Source organism: Mustela nigripes, chromosome 5 (genome assembly GCF_022355385.1).
Source record: "Mustela nigripes isolate SB6536 chromosome 5, MUSNIG.SB6536, whole genome shotgun sequence".
Lineage (NCBI taxonomy): Eukaryota > Metazoa > Chordata > Mammalia > Carnivora > Mustelidae > Mustela > Mustela nigripes.
This window is the reverse complement of record NC_081561.1, coordinates 146,411,324-146,429,191: the sequence shown is the minus strand read 5'-3', so window position 1 is coordinate 146,429,191 and position 17,868 is coordinate 146,411,324. Positions and strand designations below refer to the sequence as shown.

General features: G+C 40.7%; 1 protein-coding gene across 1 annotated transcript in view; it reads left to right on the top strand.

Annotated features, from left to right (window-relative positions):
- Positions 1-6,642, top strand: part of C5H6orf118 (chromosome 5 C6orf118 homolog) — a 33,156-nt gene extending 26,514 nt beyond the window's left edge. Inside the window, exons 7-10 of the mRNA XM_059399296.1 lie at positions 2,273-2,454; positions 4,098-4,151; positions 4,690-4,751; positions 6,409-6,642. Coding sequence (XP_059255279.1) covers positions 2,273-2,454; positions 4,098-4,151; positions 4,690-4,751; positions 6,409-6,499 — 389 coding nt within the window. The 3' untranslated portion in view covers positions 6,500-6,642. The remainder of the gene's footprint in view (positions 1-2,272; positions 2,455-4,097; positions 4,152-4,689; positions 4,752-6,408) is intronic.
- Positions 6,643-17,868: the final 11,226 nt, after the last annotated feature.

Below are 17,868 nucleotides of genomic sequence, written 5' to 3'. Positions count from 1 at the left end.
GCTTAACCCACTGAGCCACCCAGGCACCCATGTCCCATTTTTTCTTTTAGATTTAAGATCTTTATTGCTAACTGCTAACAGGATAAAACATCAGTGATTTAAAAACAATAAACAAGAAGATATTGCTAATTTCTAGAACTGTAGTAGATGTTCCTTAATAGTTGATTCTAGCTGTTTCTGACACTTTCCCAGTGCTATTGAAGAAATCTGGTGGCTTGTGTTCATCTTCCTTTATTCTTTTCCTAAAGCTTTCTAATTCAGGAGCCTCTGTATGTATGTATTTTCTGTGGAGCTTCCCCCTCCTGGTACCTCAGTCTTTTTCTCTCTTTCTCTTTTTTAATATTCTATTTATTTATGTATTTGAGAGAGAGAGAGAGAGAGAGAATGAGAGTTAGTGGGAGGAGAGGGAGAAGGGCAAGCAGACTCCATGCAGATCAGGGAGCCTGATGCGGGGCTCAATCTCAGGACTCTGAGATCATGACTTGAACCAAAGGCAAATACTTAACTAACGGAGGCACCCAGGTGCCTCCTTTGTCTTCCTCTTTTGGTAGAAAAGGGGTAACAACTGTTGGGTCATTGAAGTGTTCTTTCACTATTTTTGGCTCCTGTGTCCCCAGGTAATTGTTGCAGGTTAAAACCTTCTGCTTAGGTTAAGGTGGGGATCAAACTTCATAGTTGAACAGCTTAACCTTGGCTGTTTCTGCTTCCTTGTTTAGTTCATTGTGTGTCTGCTTAGCTAATTCCCCCAAATTTCAAAACTCATCTTCAAAGTTTTTTCTTCTTCCAAATGTGGCAAGTTGGAATGATGGCAGTGGTTTCTGTGTTGTTCCCCACGTATGGGTAAATGTTATCACTCTTTGAATTGCTTTTTATTCCTACCAAAAAGGATTAGTTATTCTTTCTCAAAGAAATTGTCTTACCACTACAGTCAGAATCTAACTGTGCTGTTTGATGATGAAGTTTTTTCAGCAGTGAGTTACTCTTAATGTCTCCATCACCTTTCTGAACCCTTCAATACTGATATTTGTTGGAACCCAACATGTCTTTGGTTCAATGCACACATCTTTCATTCCAGATCTTTTTCCTTCCCTAATCTCTTTTACTTACTGGATATGGCCACTTGAGTATCCAATTACTTACTGGAGACCCCTATATCCAATTACTTACTGGATATGGCCACTTGAGTATCCCATAGACACCTCAACTCAGCACGTCCCTGATGAAACTCTCTGTTTCAGTGAATGGCGTCACCAAACACATGGAAGTAGAGTCAGAAAGCCTGTAGCAGAAATCTCCCCCTGCCAACCCTATCAATCACTTCAACACAGCTTGTAGTTAGTGGCCCAGGTGAGATTCAAACCCAGCTCTCTTACATCTCTGCTGCATTGAACGCCCTTCCTTCCTACTGCCTCTGTTCCTTGCTGTAGCAAAGCTGAAACCTAGGTGTTATTTTGATACCTGCCTGTCCTCTGCATCTGGATCCAGTCAGTTACCAAGCCTTCCTTGTTCTGTTCCCTAAATCTTTTTTGTATCTCTCCACTTCTCTTTATGCATCAGGTACTATCCTGATCTGATCTTGCTTGGATGAGTGTAGTAGCTTTCTGCCTGGTCATCCTGTTCCAGCTTCACCCTTTCTCACCTACTTCTGGTACTGTAGAAGGACCATTGCGTGTGCTGACCCCAGCTTAAGAGCCTTCCACATTGACTTATTTCCTAATTTTCAGATCTCCCCCTGCTTCCTATCTAGTATTCACTGATGTCACTCCCTGCTCCTCAATGTTCCTACCCTACTATATCATTGTTTTTTTGTTTGTTTTGTTTTTGTTTTCTGAGACGTGCCAAGTTCTGCTCTTCTGCCCCATTCCTTATCCCCTTCCCTTGTCTAACGCCTTTTCACCCTTTGGGTCTCAACTTGGTCACACTTCTCCTGCAAAGTCATCCTGGCACCTTCCTCATGTTATGTTGGGTGCTCAAATTGGGCACTCAATAAATGCTTGTTGATTGTATAAATAAATTAGAGGAGGAATATCCCCATTCTCGGATCAGATCATTTTTTTTCATTTCACTTTTTTAAAAATTTTTTATTTTTTATAAACATATATTTTTATCCCCAGGGGATCAGATCATTTTTATTGATATGCTTGGAGCTTGAGTTACATTAGATCTTATAGCTATATATAACATACATAATAATACTGTTAGTAATGCATAATGCCATTAATAAGAGATGATGTAATAAACAGTACTACTTTGCTTTTAAAAATATTTCCAGAATTATCTAAGAAAGATGTAATGGATGAGGATCACCTCACTCTTATTGAGAAGGTTGAAAAGAAGAGGTGTGAAATACTTAATAAATGGGATGAAATTCAAGCTCTTGAAAGAGAAATCAAAACAACTTTGCTTCATACGGGAATTTCACATATCACTGAGAATAGGATTAAAAGCATAGAGGTATGCAACTTATTTATTTGAATGTTTACATTGTTCTTCTGCTTGAAGATGTTGGCAAACACATGAAGCAATTTCATTTTGCAGCTGGGTAAGCAATAATGGAAAAATTGGTCCAAATATATTTTTGTTGCAAAACATTTGTAGCAAATGATCAGAATAATTAATATGTCTAGCTAAAACAACAAAAATAGAGGTGATTAAAAATTCTGTATTGGTCTGTAAAGGTTCCAATTGGGTCTCTTTCAGGTCAATTGATGTCTCTTAAAGTTTCACAATTTTGAAGATGCTTGTCATAAAAGTCATGACCGCCAACTTTTAGTATCTATATGTACTAATTAGATTGAGCTGAAGCTCAGAGGGTTTAAGTAACATGCCCAAAATGATACAGTTTACAGGTGGCAAAGCTGGGGTTGAAGCTTAATAATTTGGGGGCTCCAAAGCCCTTATTATTTTCATTGTGTCACACTGAAACTTCGCAGTTAGATTTTCAGTGAGTTGTACAATTACGTTAGAAGATAGAAATCAGTTACTACCATAGAAAGGAGAGTCTGCCGTGTTCAAAGTAGTCTTTAACAATTATCACTAACCGATTTTTGATGAACAGTATAATGTAGATTGTAATCTATGTTTTGAAATGTTATGCTGCCCTGCTTTTTATATGTTATAACCTGATTTTTATTTGTGTAGAATCTGACTCAATTTTACCACTTAGTTACAGGTTTATAAGTGACGTGTGATTCTTCTTCTTCTCATGGTTGTATAGTTACATGTATTTTCCAGCACTATCTTTTTAAAATCTTTTTTAAAAAAGCAGAATTATAAAGTGTATAGGAAGGTGGTGATGGTTTAAACTTATTTTGACTTCTCTCTTTCTTTTAAAATAATGCATCAGACTGCTTCTGTTTTTTTTGTTTACAGTCTGTTCTTATTTATTTATTTATTTATTTAAGATTTTATTTATTTATTTGAGAGTGAGCACAAGAGAGAGAATGAGTGAGAGCACATAAGTGGAAGGAGGAGCAGAGGGAGAGGGAGAAGCAGGCTTCACGCTGAATGGAAATCAAGAGTCAGATGCTTAACTGACTGAGCCACCCAGGTGTCCCTGATATTTGTATTTTATCTTGTATTCAGCCACCTCAACAAAGCCTGTTATTAATTACAAAAATTAAGTAACTTCTTTAGAATTTTCCTAAAATTCTGTGGGTTTTTCTTTTCTTTTTTTTTTTTTTAATTTATTTGATAGACAGAGATCAAAGGTAGGCAGAGAGGGGGAGGGGGAAGCAGGCTCCCCACCAAGCAGAGAGCCAGATGCGGGGCTCAATCCCAAGACCCTGAGATCATGAACTGAGCCGAAGGCAGCGGCTTTAACCCACTGAGCCACCCAGGGGCCCCTCTCTGGGTTTTTCTAACATCAACCTTTATCTCCTCTAGTTTTTGACGTAGGAGGCTACTGATCTCTCTTTGCCTCATGTCCTTTAAGTCATGCTCTGTTTATTCATCTGTTTTTTAAATGGTGTGCTCTTGGGTACTTTTGAAATGAGAATAACATCGTTTACATATACTTTTTGCCCCATAAATGGGGAGAAGTATTTAACAAATATTCTTAACCAAGCATCTTACTTTTAAAACCATTTCTTCTTCAGACTGAAGCTATAAAATTGGAAACAGCAAACAGAATTTTAAAGAAGAAAATGCATGTAAGTATTTGTAAATTAATGTTCAATAGGAATATTTCCTTTATTGATGTGTGTGTGCCTCTTGTCCTAAACAAAATAAGAATATATACATTATTTTTCTAAATGATATCTTTCTGTAATGCTGAGAATATCTCACTATGCAGACATTAGCTTAAAACTGGACATGTGTAAGCTAATGTATTAATAAAAAAATAAACATCCTTTTTAAATAGCTGAATATGCCGATCAGAATTGACCTTTTCTGTAACCCTTGCACATGTAACAGTGAGTTGTAATGAGTTTATCTGGTAACAGGGAATATAATGAATTGGTTCTCTAATGACTTTCAGGATACCCTTCCAGAACAACTAACAATTTGCTGCTTAACAGATTGTAATTCTGCTTCAGTTGGATATGTATATTCCTCTGAATTATATACAACATACATTAGTATGTTGTGCCTGATTCTAGAAGTGGTATTCAATTTTGATTCAATCTTCTCATCAGATAAGGTCAGTCTCATGCCATTACACATGCCCAAATGATTTTGGTTCTGCAGGTTATTGAAAGCCAGGTGAGGCAGACCATGGAGAAGAGTAAGATGAGCGAGGAGGGGCAGCGGTAAGTGTTGATGACGTGATAAAAGAAGTGAGGCAATTTCATGCTCTCCTTAAAACCGTCCACTCAGATCTGCATTCGACAGGACAGCGCTCTGACATGTTTATATTCATGAGTGTTTACTTTAAATATATATGTTATCTTCTTTCCTGGACTCAAGAATTCTTAGCCCAAGATTTAAATCTCAACCACTATATATTACTTGGCAATGTAGAAATAAATTCTTTGGAAAGAACTGAAGAATTGAGGGTAATTTCTCACAGGCAGGGATCAGGAAGTTGGGAAGATGGTGACTTGCCTTTCTCAAATTTTATGGCTTTTAGTGACATTAAATTTTTGAAGAATGCTCTGCATTTATTACTCTGACAGGCTTTTTTTTTTTTTTTAATTATGTTATGTTAGTCACCATAGAGTACATCATTAGTTTTTGATGCAGTGTTCCAAGATTCATGGTTTGCATACAACTCCCAGTGCTCCATGCAACAGGTGCCCTCCTAGATACCCATCACCGGGCTCAGCCATCCCCCATCTCTCTCCCCTCTAAAACCCTCAGTGTGTCTCCTGTAGTTGATAGCTTCTCATGGTTCGTCTCTGCCTCTGATTTCCCCCCTTCATTTTTCCCTTCCTTCTCCTAATGTCCTCCATGCTATTCCTTATGTTTCACAAATAAGTGAAACCATATGATAATTGACTCTCTCCACTCTGACAATTTTAATTTAAAAATGAAATGGCTGATTTATAGTATCAATTACATACATTTAGCTTTATATAGTTAATTTTCTTAGAATTGGTACTACAGTTCACATTTCAGGATTTGGTAAGGCTGGGAGCAACAGAAAACCATTTCTGGTTTAAGTATGGAAAGTGCTAATTTCTAACAACAGTTAAAAGACATTTAGTTGTAGGTGATCTCAGTTCAATGATGATATCAAGGAACCAGTATCTTCTGTCTTTCCTCTTTGTTTTCCTATGGTTTTCCTCCTGGAGGCCTCAGTGTGACTATCTTCAGGCATGGGTCCACATCCCATAGAGAAATAAAGGGGAAAGGGGAGGACAAAAGGCAAAGAGCTTCTCATCAGGAGACTTTTCTGTTTTATTTAGAAGGGGAGGAGCTTTCAGGGACTTACACCCATATCTCAGTGCCCAGCACCATGTCCCAAGACAATCCTTAGCCACAGAAAAGTCTAGGAAATAGTACACTCTACTTTCTAGCTCACATGGTAGAGAGAGTCACGGGAGAACAGTGGTAGAATGGTGACTGTGTGAACCACACAGGTGGGTTGTTTATGTTGGGTGTCCTCAAAGAAAAGAAGATAGAATTACAAATACAAAATTGGGAAGGCTCCTTCCATAGTATTGGCAATGAGAGTGGGTGGACCTAAAGTTTAAACATCATTATCTCCAAGATAAATCTACATCTGCTGCCTCACTATACTTAGTCTGGAAAATACTGCAGGGGATTGTGTCCAAATACAAGGAGAATCTTTGCTACATTCCGGGCCAAAATTCTGCAAGAAATCCTTTAAAATGGAAGTGGAAGATTACAGAGTCTCACTTTGTGTTTTTGAGTAAATATGTCTTAAAATAAATGTTTGTTTTAAAGTTTTCTCTTATGCTTGAGGCATTTTTGTCTAATCTATTGTGTTCACTTGTGTTTAAGGAACCTTTGGGATTTTATTAAAGAATTTGTAAACTTAAAGGAAACAGAAACTAACTCAAGTGATTGGAAAATGACCTATGAAAATTCATAGCCACCATGTGCGTAGCACGAATGTTTGCAGATTTATAAATTAATGAAGATACATCTTGTTTTGTCAGTTTTAATCTCTAATAAAGTTAATGTAGCATATGTATCCTACTCAAGATATTGGAATAAATACATGTGTGCATGTGATTAGTTTTCCTTTCGTATACATATTCATAGCAATAGTAGTTCTTAGAGTATATTCTGCTTTCCTTCAGTACTTTTCTCCGAGGGAAAATACTTTCAATTATTTGATTGGAATAAGAAATTCAGCACTGCTACAATACAGATCAAATGTGTTTATTTGCCAATGCAAGTTTATATATAAACATTTACTGTAGCAATCATAGAATTAACATTCATAAACTAAATAATCTTTACTGATTGTAAGTGATGCAGTGCTTTGAAAGGTTGCAGCACTAGCATGGTGTTTGGCAATACATGTGGATCTTGACTGATTGTGATCTTGATGACAACATTGTGACTCGGATTTTTTTTTTTAAGATTTTATTTATTTGTCAGATGGAGAGAGAGAGAGAGAGAGAGCACACAAGTAGGCAGAGAGGCAGGCAGAGCCAGAGAGAAGCAGGCTCACTGCTGAGCAAGGAACCCGATGCAGGACTCGATCCTAGGACCCTGGAATCTAGACCTGAGCTGAAGGCAATGGCTTAACCCACTGAACCACCCAAGAGTCCCAAGACTCAGATTTTTTTAATGCCCACTTTGCCTATAATCTAGTCTGAACCCTTAGAACAAATACAAGTCCAGTTTCTTTGGACAGCCGTATACAGGGCTGTGGTGAGGATCAAAGGTAGGGGTGAAGTACACAAGAGACTTGATCCCAACGTGGAAGAGTAGAGTTTGAGCTCAGGGTGAGAGAGGGGTGATGTGTGTGTGTGTGTGTGGGGGGTGAATGGGTTTTGCTTCCTATGGGCTGGGAGGTGAAGGTCAGCATGTGTGTTCATCACAGCTCTGTTCAAATCTAGTAGCTGTTCCTGGGGCAGGTGTCATCCTGCTTTTAGAGATGAAGCTGCAAATGTCACTGTATATAGAAATAAATTGGGCTTTATTCATGTTTGTTGAATTCTTTAAGTTCAAGTTGCCTTCTATTGGTTATTCATGTTTGCTGGAATCTTTTTAAGTGAGCACCATTATTTCCCATCATACGGCAGAATAAAAATGTGAAGGGGTGAATTGACTTGTTTAAACTACACTGTGAGAAACAGAGCAGGGATCCAATCCCAGATTTGGTGTGCACAATTCCTCGAGTTTGACCACTGCATTAGGCTGTACCCTTTATATGTATCACTGGTCAAGATCTAGGGAAACACGTTTATACATTGCGGTGACATAAAGACTGCTAGGAGTAAGAAGAAACAGACTAACAATCAAAGCCGAATTTATTTGCTTGTTGAGTGAGGGACAGCCATTGACTCGAGAGGCAGGATTCAGGGATGATCCGATTAGAAAGGAGGGGAGGCTGGATCCAGAGGCAGAAGGGCGTGCTGGTCTGTTTAGGGGGACTTTAGTCAAGAAGGCCTGAGTGGATTTCCTGGGGAGGAGAATGGGGGCTGGAAGGTCCCTTTGTTGTTTGGTCTTTATTCTGGAGTCACAAAAGCACTGTTTTCGAAGAGATGTGACATCGGTTGTAATCAGACCTTGTCAAGATCAAACTCTTGTAGCTGGCACTTTGTTATGGGTTCTCTTTGGATTGGTAAACTTTTCACTTAAAATATAAGTAATCCCACCAGTCATTTGTGTGTTTAAGCAACATTCATTAGATCAACTTCAGGTACATTTCAGATGGTTGCTGCTTGCTGGAAGTATGGAAATGAAAACATGGCCAATGGGAGGGGGAGACGAGCCACGAGAGACTGTGGACTCTGGGAAACAAACTGAGGGTTTTGGAGGGGATGGGAGTGGGGGGGTTGGATGAGCCTGGTGGTGGGTGTGATGGAGGGCACGAATTGCATGGAGCACTTGGTGTGGGACATAAACGATGAATTCTGGAACACTGAAAAGAAATAAAAAAAATAAAATAAAAAAAATAAGCATGGCCCCAATCTTCAAGGAGCTGATAGTTGTTTGTTGTACAGATTTGTGAAAAGAATGCCAACAGCTAAAAAGAAAGCCTGATAAAACTAAAGGATACAAGGATGTGGGTAGATACACTTTTACCCACTGCTGGAGCAAGTGTAAATCGACAGGAACGGTTGGGAGGTAATTTGGCAACAAGCTCACGGAATACCTGTGTTTTCCCGGAATCTTGCAGAATCATGCCTGCTGGCATGAGGGTTATGTAGCTTGTTTGAGGCGATGTGGGACGGTTGTGATAACACATGACAGGAAGGGTGAGCTCTGGAGAGATCAGCTTATTTGTAGAAAGAAAGAAAGAAAGAGGAATACAGAGAAACAAAAATGTGACTTCTCAGTGTGGGAAAAGATGACTGATTTCTGTTTACAGATTTAAGAGGTGAAGTTTTAAAAAATCTACAGGCAGATTATATGTCTGAAAGTAAAGAATGCATTACAAGTGTGGCCTTTTCATCAAAGCCCATAGCTTCCTGTCTAAATGGACAATTAGAGATGAGCCATGAGGAGGAGAAAAGAAGGAGATCTGAGAGCGGCTCTAAGCAAACCGTGGGCACATGGAACTGACTGGAAGCAAATGGATTGGAAGGGCACTGAGTTTTTGAGGGAGTTTGTTGATTACAGGCTATCAGGCAACCAAGGTAAGTGAGTCCATTGCCGCTCAAAAGCTTTAACAGCCTTGGGTCCCCTGAACATCCATGAAGAGCAGAAGACAGCTGAAGAATCCATATATCCCCTAAGAGAACATAGTCCCCTAAGTCCACTTCAGATGAGCCCGAGGAGGGCAAAGGACGGCCAAACCAGTGACAAGGGCAATGAACAAGACCTCCGACCCGATGCCGTCAGACTTAACCCTGTGCCTGGTCTTTTCTTTAGAGCTTCGGGAACGCTACAGACCATGCATTGCTGTGTGTGTCCTCACCTTGGTATGAACATCCACTCATAAATGTATGGAAATTATCCTGGTTCTCAAAGGATGGAAAAAAAGCTGTGTATCCTTTAGGGATCTTGGACTTTGAGCTGGATGTGGTGATGGGGTGGATTTGTCTCCCTTAGAGAGGATGGCACTGTGTTTTATGCAAAGAAATAGGTGAGCAAAGGGATTTCTTAATCAGAATGTGGACTGTGGGAGAGAGATTTCTCTACTGTAGAAGTTGTAAAGACTTGTGTTTCTTCCAGGTGGTGAGGCTGCTGGGACACTGGGTCTTCTGTGTACCTAGTTCTTAAACAGAGCTCACCATTTTGGACACAGAACATGTGTAAGGCATAAACTTTGTCAGATCAGGCCAGTGGAGATCAGGGTTAACTCATTATTGTGACATGACCCAGTCTACATGATTTACTGTGTTTACCCTAAAGAAGCTCATGTGCACGTACCTAAGGAAGCTTCTCTTCCTCATTTTCTCTTGTTGTCTATCTTGTCCTGTCTATCATCCATCCATCCATCTATCTATTATCTATCTATCTATCTATCTATCTATCTATCTATCTATCTATCATCTATCTGGTTATTTAATCTATTGATGTTCACCGAATAACCCTGATACTAGAAAATAGAAGCAGCATCATTTTTTTCTGAGTAGGGTAGTAATGGTGCTGGTGGTCATCTTTAAATGGAACACTACAAAGCAGATAAAAGAAATAGACCCACATACATCGACATGAGTAAATAGCAAAACCGTAATGTTGGGTGAAAAAAGTAGTTTCAGTGGAGTACATAATGGTAGTATTATTAATATAAATATAAAATTAAACATGCATTGGTATGAAATTCACTAATTCTAGGACGTTGATTAACTGTAGGGAAAAGAGGAGAGGGAAAAGAGAAGGCTCCAACTGGATTTAGTATTTCAGTAGCATATATGGTGTTTTATTTCTTTTAAAAATATGAAGCATTATATGTTAATAAAAGAATATGAAGCAAATGTTCTGATATCAATGTATGTTTAATATTGATAGTAGATTCATTAGTATATTATTTTCTATAAATTTCTATAAGTATGCTAACACTTGTTAAACACTTATTATATGCTAGACACTATTCTATGAATTTAACCTAGATTCTTTTAGTTCCCATGTGATCTTACATGGTAGTTACAGTTATTATTTTACAGATTAGGAAATTTCTTATTTAAATTTTTAAATTTTAATTTAAAATTTAAATTTAGGGGCACCTGGGTAGCCCAGTCGGTTAAGCATCTGCCTTTGGCTCAGGTCATGATTCCAGGGTCCTGGGATTGGGCCCTGCATCAGACTCCCTGCTTAGCGGGAAGCCTGCTTCTCTGTCTCCCACTCCCCCTGCATGTGTTCCCTCTCTTGCTGTGTTTCTCTCTGTGAAATAAATCAATAAAATCTTAAAAAATTAAATTTAATTCCAATTTAAATATATTTTAAGAAATAATGAATGCAACAATTTATCCTGGGGCTGTGGCATAAGTAAGGAAAGTACAAAGATGAGCTCACAGAACTCAATATTCTTCATGGGGGAGAAGGGACAGAAAGGCCAAATAAACTTTGCAAGTTATTTTTTACCATTAAGTTTTCATGTGTGGAGTGGTGATTCGAGGTAAGAGAGAACCATGTGAGTGAAAGAGCAAGCAGACTGGAATTGGTGCAGACATTGCTGGTGGTGGTGCTGCTGATGGTAATGGTGGTGGTGGTCATGATGGTGGTGCTGGTGATAGTGGTGGTGGTGATGGTGCTGGTGATGGTGATGATGATGATGGTGATGGTGAGGATGGTGGTGATGGTGATGATGGTGAGGATGCTGATAATGGTGAGGATGGTGATGATGGTGATGGTGGTGATGGTGGTGATGATGGTGATGGTGGTGATGGTGGTGATGGTGGAGATGATGGTGATAGTGGTGATGGTGGTGGTGGTGATGGTGATGGTGATGATGGTGGAGATGATGGTGGTGATGATGGTGATGGTGGTGGTGCGGGTGATGGTCCTGGTGGTGGTGGTGATGATGATGGTGATGGTGATGTTCCTGGTGGTGCTGGTGCTAGTGGTGTTGGTGTTGGTGTGTGTGTATGTGTGCTCAGATGCTGGTGGCTGGTGGTGCTAGAAAATGAAAGGATTGAGTCAAACAAGATAACTCGTTGAAGACCTTTAAGCAGTAAAGGATCACATTCAATATTTAGAAAGATCACTCTAGCATTATTGTTAAAAAAAAAAAAAAAAGTACTGTAGGAGATAGGACTGGAGAGAAGGATGCCAAGTAGGAGACTACTGTGGGAGTCTGAGTTGGAGGTGATGTGAGTTTGAGCTGCAGGAAAGGCAGTGAGGAGGCAAAAGGGACCAAATGCAAGGGCGGCTAAGTCAGTATGAGGGGCTAGATGAAGATAGTAAGGGTTGCAGGAGTCCAGGCTGACTCCCTGGTTTCTGGCTTGGATGACAACTCAGATGGTTCATTAAAATAGGGAACACAGAAGAGGAGTAGACTTTGAGGTAAAGATTCATTCATTTGGGGACATTCTGAAGCTTAGTGTCTCTAGGGAATTACATCCGTAGGGAGGTGTTGGGTGGAACTGAGTCTGTGGGTGGGGTGCTGGGAGAAGAGAAGGAGTCAGCAGCAGTGAGTGGAAGTGGAAACCGGAGAGGAGGGAAATCACCATGGAGGGTGTCTAGAGGGAAGAGGAGGTGAACAGACTGGAAGGCTGAGCCCTGAGCCCTGAAGGTCAGGACCGAAGAAGAGGGAATGAGTGAGAAGAGAACAGAGTTCCCATCCGCTTGTGTAGGAGAGCAGTTGGACATGGGACATATTCAAGTGAGTCTACCAGTAACATATTCGGAAGCTGAGAATTTATGCCTATGAATTATGATTTTTGTGAGCATGGAGGTGAAACCATGAGAAATAGGAGAACAGGTTAAATAAGGCAGGGTCACTTGAAACCTTTTTCTTCCAGGTGCTGGCTTCCTAGGCACATCCCCATGTTCTTCCACCTGCTAGGCTGCACTGACTCCACTGCTGTCCACACTTTCAGAGGCTTTTCTGGATTCTGACTTGAGAGTCATTTGCAAGAACACCCTCTCCAGCTTCTAATCCAGAATTCTGCCTCCAGGTTCCTCGGAACTTACTTTGCTGCCACTCTCATGTTTGAGCAGCTGGCCACTCCTCAAATAAGTGTCCTCTCATCTACTGATAAAAGACTGTTCAACCTCTCCTGTCTGTGTGCCCTGCTTCTGGGCTCAGAGAAGTGATTCCAACCAAGGTCTTGGGATGTGCAGCTCCCCAGACCTTTACCATTCTGGTGCTCTGACTCCAAATAGACCAGCTGCTCTTCTTCTTCCAATTTTACCGAGAGTTGCATTTGACATATAACACTGTGTAACTTTAAAGTGTACAATGTGTAGGTGGTGTTGTTTATATCCCAGGAAACGATCACCCTTACAGAGTCAGCTACGACCTCTAGCACACGGCAGGGCCACAGTCCTTGTGTGGTGAACACGTGTAAGACTGACTTACAGCCATTTCCAAGTATATAATACAGTATTAACTATAAGCACCATATTTATTATACATCATACCCAGAACTTACTCATAACTAGAGGTTTGTACCCTTTGACCAATATCTTCCCTTTTCTGCCCCTACCCTCATGCTGGTGGCCATCATTCTGTTCTCTGTACGAGATCAGCTTTTCTAGATTCCATATGTAAGCGACATCATAAAGTATTTGCTTCTGCCTGACTAGTTTTACTTAGCATATAATGCCCTTATGGTCTATCCATGTTGCTGCAAATGGCAGGATCTCCTTTCTCGTGGCTGCTTCACCAGCTGAGCCATGCCAAGTGCCCTCAGAGTTTAATTTTTTTGAGGAATCTCTATACTGTTCTGTACACCAATTTATATTCCATTTCTGTACCAATTTACCTTGTACCAACAGTTCATAAGGGTTCCCTTTTTTTCCATTTCCTCGCCAACACTTATTAAGTCTTTTTTTTTCTTTCAGTATAGTTGACATACACTGTTATATTAGTTTCAGGCGTACAATGTAATGATTGGACAATTCTGTATAATATTCAAAGCTCATTACATTAAGTGTCATCACCAATGTTCTGGCAATAGTATTGACCCTGTGCCCAATGCTGTACGTTTCAACTCTGTGACTCATTTTTTTTATAATAAAAAGTTTGTACCTCTTAATCTCTTCACTTGATACTACTGCCCCCTTCCCTTCTTGCAACCGCCAGTTTGTTCTCTGTATTTATGAGTCTCTTTCTGGTTTTTCATTTGCTTCCTTGTTTTGTTTCTTATATTTCACATATGATTGAAATCATATGGTGTAGAAAACAAAAACACTAATTCAAAAGTATCAATGCACTCATATATTTCCTGAGGCATTCAGAACTCTGCCCGTTTTTTTAATTGGATTGTTTGTTATTTGGCTATTGAGTTCTTTGTGTATTTTGGATATCAACCCTTATCTGATATATGATCTGTGGATACTTTCTCTCATTTGGTAGGTTGCCTTTGTGTTGATGGTTTCTTTTGCTGCACAGGAACTTTCTTAGTTTAGTGTAGTCCCACTTAGGAATTTTTACTTTTGGGGCTAACGCATTTGATGTCTTATCCAAAAAATTACTGCCAAGACCAATGTCAAGTTGCTTTTCCCCTGTTTTCTTCCAGGAGTTTTATGGTATCCGTTCTTTAAGTCTTTAAACCATTTTGACCTAATTCTTGTGAGTTATGTGAGATAGGTTCCAATCTCACTCTTCTCATGTGGCTACCCATTTTCCTGACCCCATTTATTGAAGAGACCACCCTTCCTCCACTGAGTCTTCTTGGCTGCTCTGTCAAACATTAGTTGACTGTGTATGTGGGCTTTATTTCTGGGATCTGGATTCTTTCATTGGTCTATGTGTCTATTTTGATGCCAGTATCATACTGTTTGATCACAGCTTTGTAGTTGGTAAAGGAAATTTTCAACTTTTCATGGCTGTGGGCCCTGCTCCTGGGCTCCCAGGGAGGCTGTTCTTTAATGTTTACCAAGGTCAGAATGACTTGGCAAAACCTCAAAGCATGGGCTCTATTTCTGCCCCAAGCACACATTGTAGGTCTGCTTTGTTAAAGAAAACAACCAAAACGAGCATTCTGAACACAATAGATAAGAAAAAGGAAGAGACTTCCCTGGCTCCCATAAGATTAAAGTCATGCAGCCCTGCATATATCAGAAGGTTAAAATAAGGTCTGCCACTTTCTGAAACGTCCTTTGTTTTGATTTGTAACTTTTTAATGTAAAAAAAAAACGTGTATAATCCTACACCAAAAGTTCCTTTCCTGGAGCGCTTTCTTCTTTGTGAAGATTTTGTATCCTGCGCAGCTGCCCTAACTTGAGCTTAAATACAACAAATTAAAAAAAAAAAAAAGTGGGGGTGGGAGGAAATAATGAGCTTTTAGTTGTTAAGATTCTTACTCATGCTTTTAAAAAATATTTTAATTTCTTTGCTCATTAACAAGATTGTGCATCTTAAAATACACGCATTAGCTCTTTCTTTTCCCCCTTCTGTGTATTTTCTGGCATGTAAAATATTCAGTAACTATTTTTAATAGCTTATTGACTATCCATTTATATCACACCCATTCATTTTATGGGTTTTTCATCTTAACTCTGTGCAGTTTGTGTCTTGTGTTGCATTCACCGAATACAAAGCATTGATTTCTATTTGGATAAGAGCAATTTAGACAATTGGATTCAAAGTTCTAAGTAATCATGAATCTATTCCCCCTGTCAATAATATACAAGATGTATACTATTAGTGCTACTTTGTTTCTTTAATTAAAACAATAAGAAAGTTGAAATTGTGTTATCTGTAATAATAAAAAAAAAAGACTTAGTTTTTTTTCTGCCCCTAAGGCATGTGCCTGCTAGATTAGGGCCATGAGGTATGTATGGATGTGCTAGTTTTTACCGTGATGAATCAGTCTTTTTGTCCAATTTAGTTGTCAAATGCCAACTGATTGAATCTTTAATTTTGGGACTGCCAACTTGTAAATTGTTGCCAGATTCTGAAGGAGGAATGAGCAACATAAACTTGTCATTATTCTCAGAGCTGATTAGACTTTTTTTTTTTTTTTTAAGATTAACTTCTTTATTTTAAAAAGAGAGAGGAAGAGTGAGAGGGAGCGTGAATGGGGGCAGGGGAAGGGCGGAGGGAGAGAGAGAGAGAAAACCTCAAACAGGTTCCGTGCTCAGCATAGAACCCAACAGGGGACTCGATCTCACAACCTTGAGATCATGACCTGAGCTAAAATCAAGAGTTGGACACTCAATTGAGCCACCCAGGCGCCCCTGATTAGACCTTCGTGAAAGCACCTGGTGAGCCCTCTTTCAAGAAAATGTTGTCCCCATTTTACAGGTAAGATTACTGAGGCTTAGCCATGGGTGTCTAAGGGCCCAGTGTCAAAAGTGATGCATTACAAAGAGCACACTCATCATGAACACTGAGTAGTGTATAGAATTGCTGACGCCCTGCATTGTACACCTGGAGTGAAGACATCACTGTGTTAAGTACACTGGAATTAAAATGAAAAAACTTTATTTTATTTTTATTTTTTAAAGATTTTATTTATTTATTTGACAGACAGAGATCACAAGTAGGCAGAGAGGCAGGCAGAAAGGGGTGGGGGAAGCAGGCTCCCTGCTGAGCAGAGAGCCCGATGCAGGGCTCGACCCCAGGACCCTGAGACCAGACCTGCACCGAAGGCAGAGGCTTAACCCTCTGAGCCACCCAGGTGCCCCTAAAATAAAAAGAATTTAAAAAAGTGATGCACTGGAGGAATCCATGTCCGTAACTTACTACTGGAAATCCAACAACAGGTATCACCATGAAGCTCAGTGCTGTGCCTTTCATAGACAAAAATACCTTGACGTGGCCAGTGATTCAAAAAGCAGACCTTCTCTCTGTCCTTAGCTATAGAGGTTAAGCCCAGAGATAGGCGGTTCCAGAGTTGACCGGTGTCCTCGGATATCCTAGCTCCTTCTCCGGTTCTGCCATCCTCATATTTTGGCTTGATATTTAGATTTATTCTGTCATGGTAAATGGCCAAAGAAGAGAGGCATTTTGTGTTATTCCTTGCTTTTATCAAGGAGAGCTTTCCCAGGAGCTTGATCAGACTTCCCATCAGATCTCAGAATTAAACTGGGTAGATGCTCAAACTCTATCTGCAGGAGAGCCTCGTGCAACCGTCGGGGCCCTACAGGAAGGAGGCTCACTCAAATTAGGATCATCTCAGAACCTTTTATTTACAGAGAACTGGTTTCCGAGGTGCGGGGAGGGGGCACCCACAAAGCCCAGGCAGTACCCTGCAGCTGGTACTTTTGGAGCGTCAGTATAACTAGGCTAAAGGGATGAGGGGGAAGAGCAGTTACTGGACCCCAAAAGGAGGGCGTCATGTGGCAGAGACCACCTTGCAGGGAGCAGAGGCACAGTCAGCCCAGGCCGACCTCCAAGGAGAAGGGTCAGGAGAGGCTCTGGTCTCATCCTCAGCCGACCCCAGCAGGAAGAACGAAGGTAGGGCTTCTCTGCCCTTCCAGGGCAAGGCAGAGGAGGAAGGAAAGTGGATCTGAAAGGGCCCACAGGATGGTGTGTGTCACAACTGGGAGACTGGGAACCTGGCATTTCCAGCCCAGATATGGGAGGCAGGGAGTGACACAAGCAGCGGGCACATTGCAGACAAGCAGTGTCCCCAGGCACCGCCTGCTCGACCCGCTGTCTATCTCCCTGTGAGTGTCTCCATCTGGGGAATGGCGGTGATGCTCATCCCTCCTTCATCTAATTATTTGGGGATTAAATGGGAAAATGAAGGTTAAACACTTAACACACTGCCCGGATAGAGTAAATAGGGTCAGCTAGTGTTAGCACTACTTTTACTAGGTCTCCTTCCTAACCCATCCCCTTACGTGTGCCTTCAACTTGGAGTCCTCATTGCCTTGGGATGTGCTGCTCACCTGTGCAGTGGTACTTCTCCAGGTCTGATCCTTGACCAGCCACGTGGGTGTCACTGGGAACTTGCTGGGAATTCACATTCTCAGATCCACTTCCAACGTACAAAATCCTAATCTGGGGATGGGTTCCCATGGCGAGCGCTCCTAAGCCGTGAATAAGTCCCCATGTCTGACTCTCCAGGCATGCTCTCCAGGCACTGCAGGAGCTGCATGGCATCAGGCAGAGGTGACCCTGGGTGGGGGTGGGGGGGTCTTTGATGTTTTGCTCATAGCTCAACTGCTGAAAGCATGTTCCCTGTGTGTGGTGACAGAGAGGGGCACTGGGATGAAGCC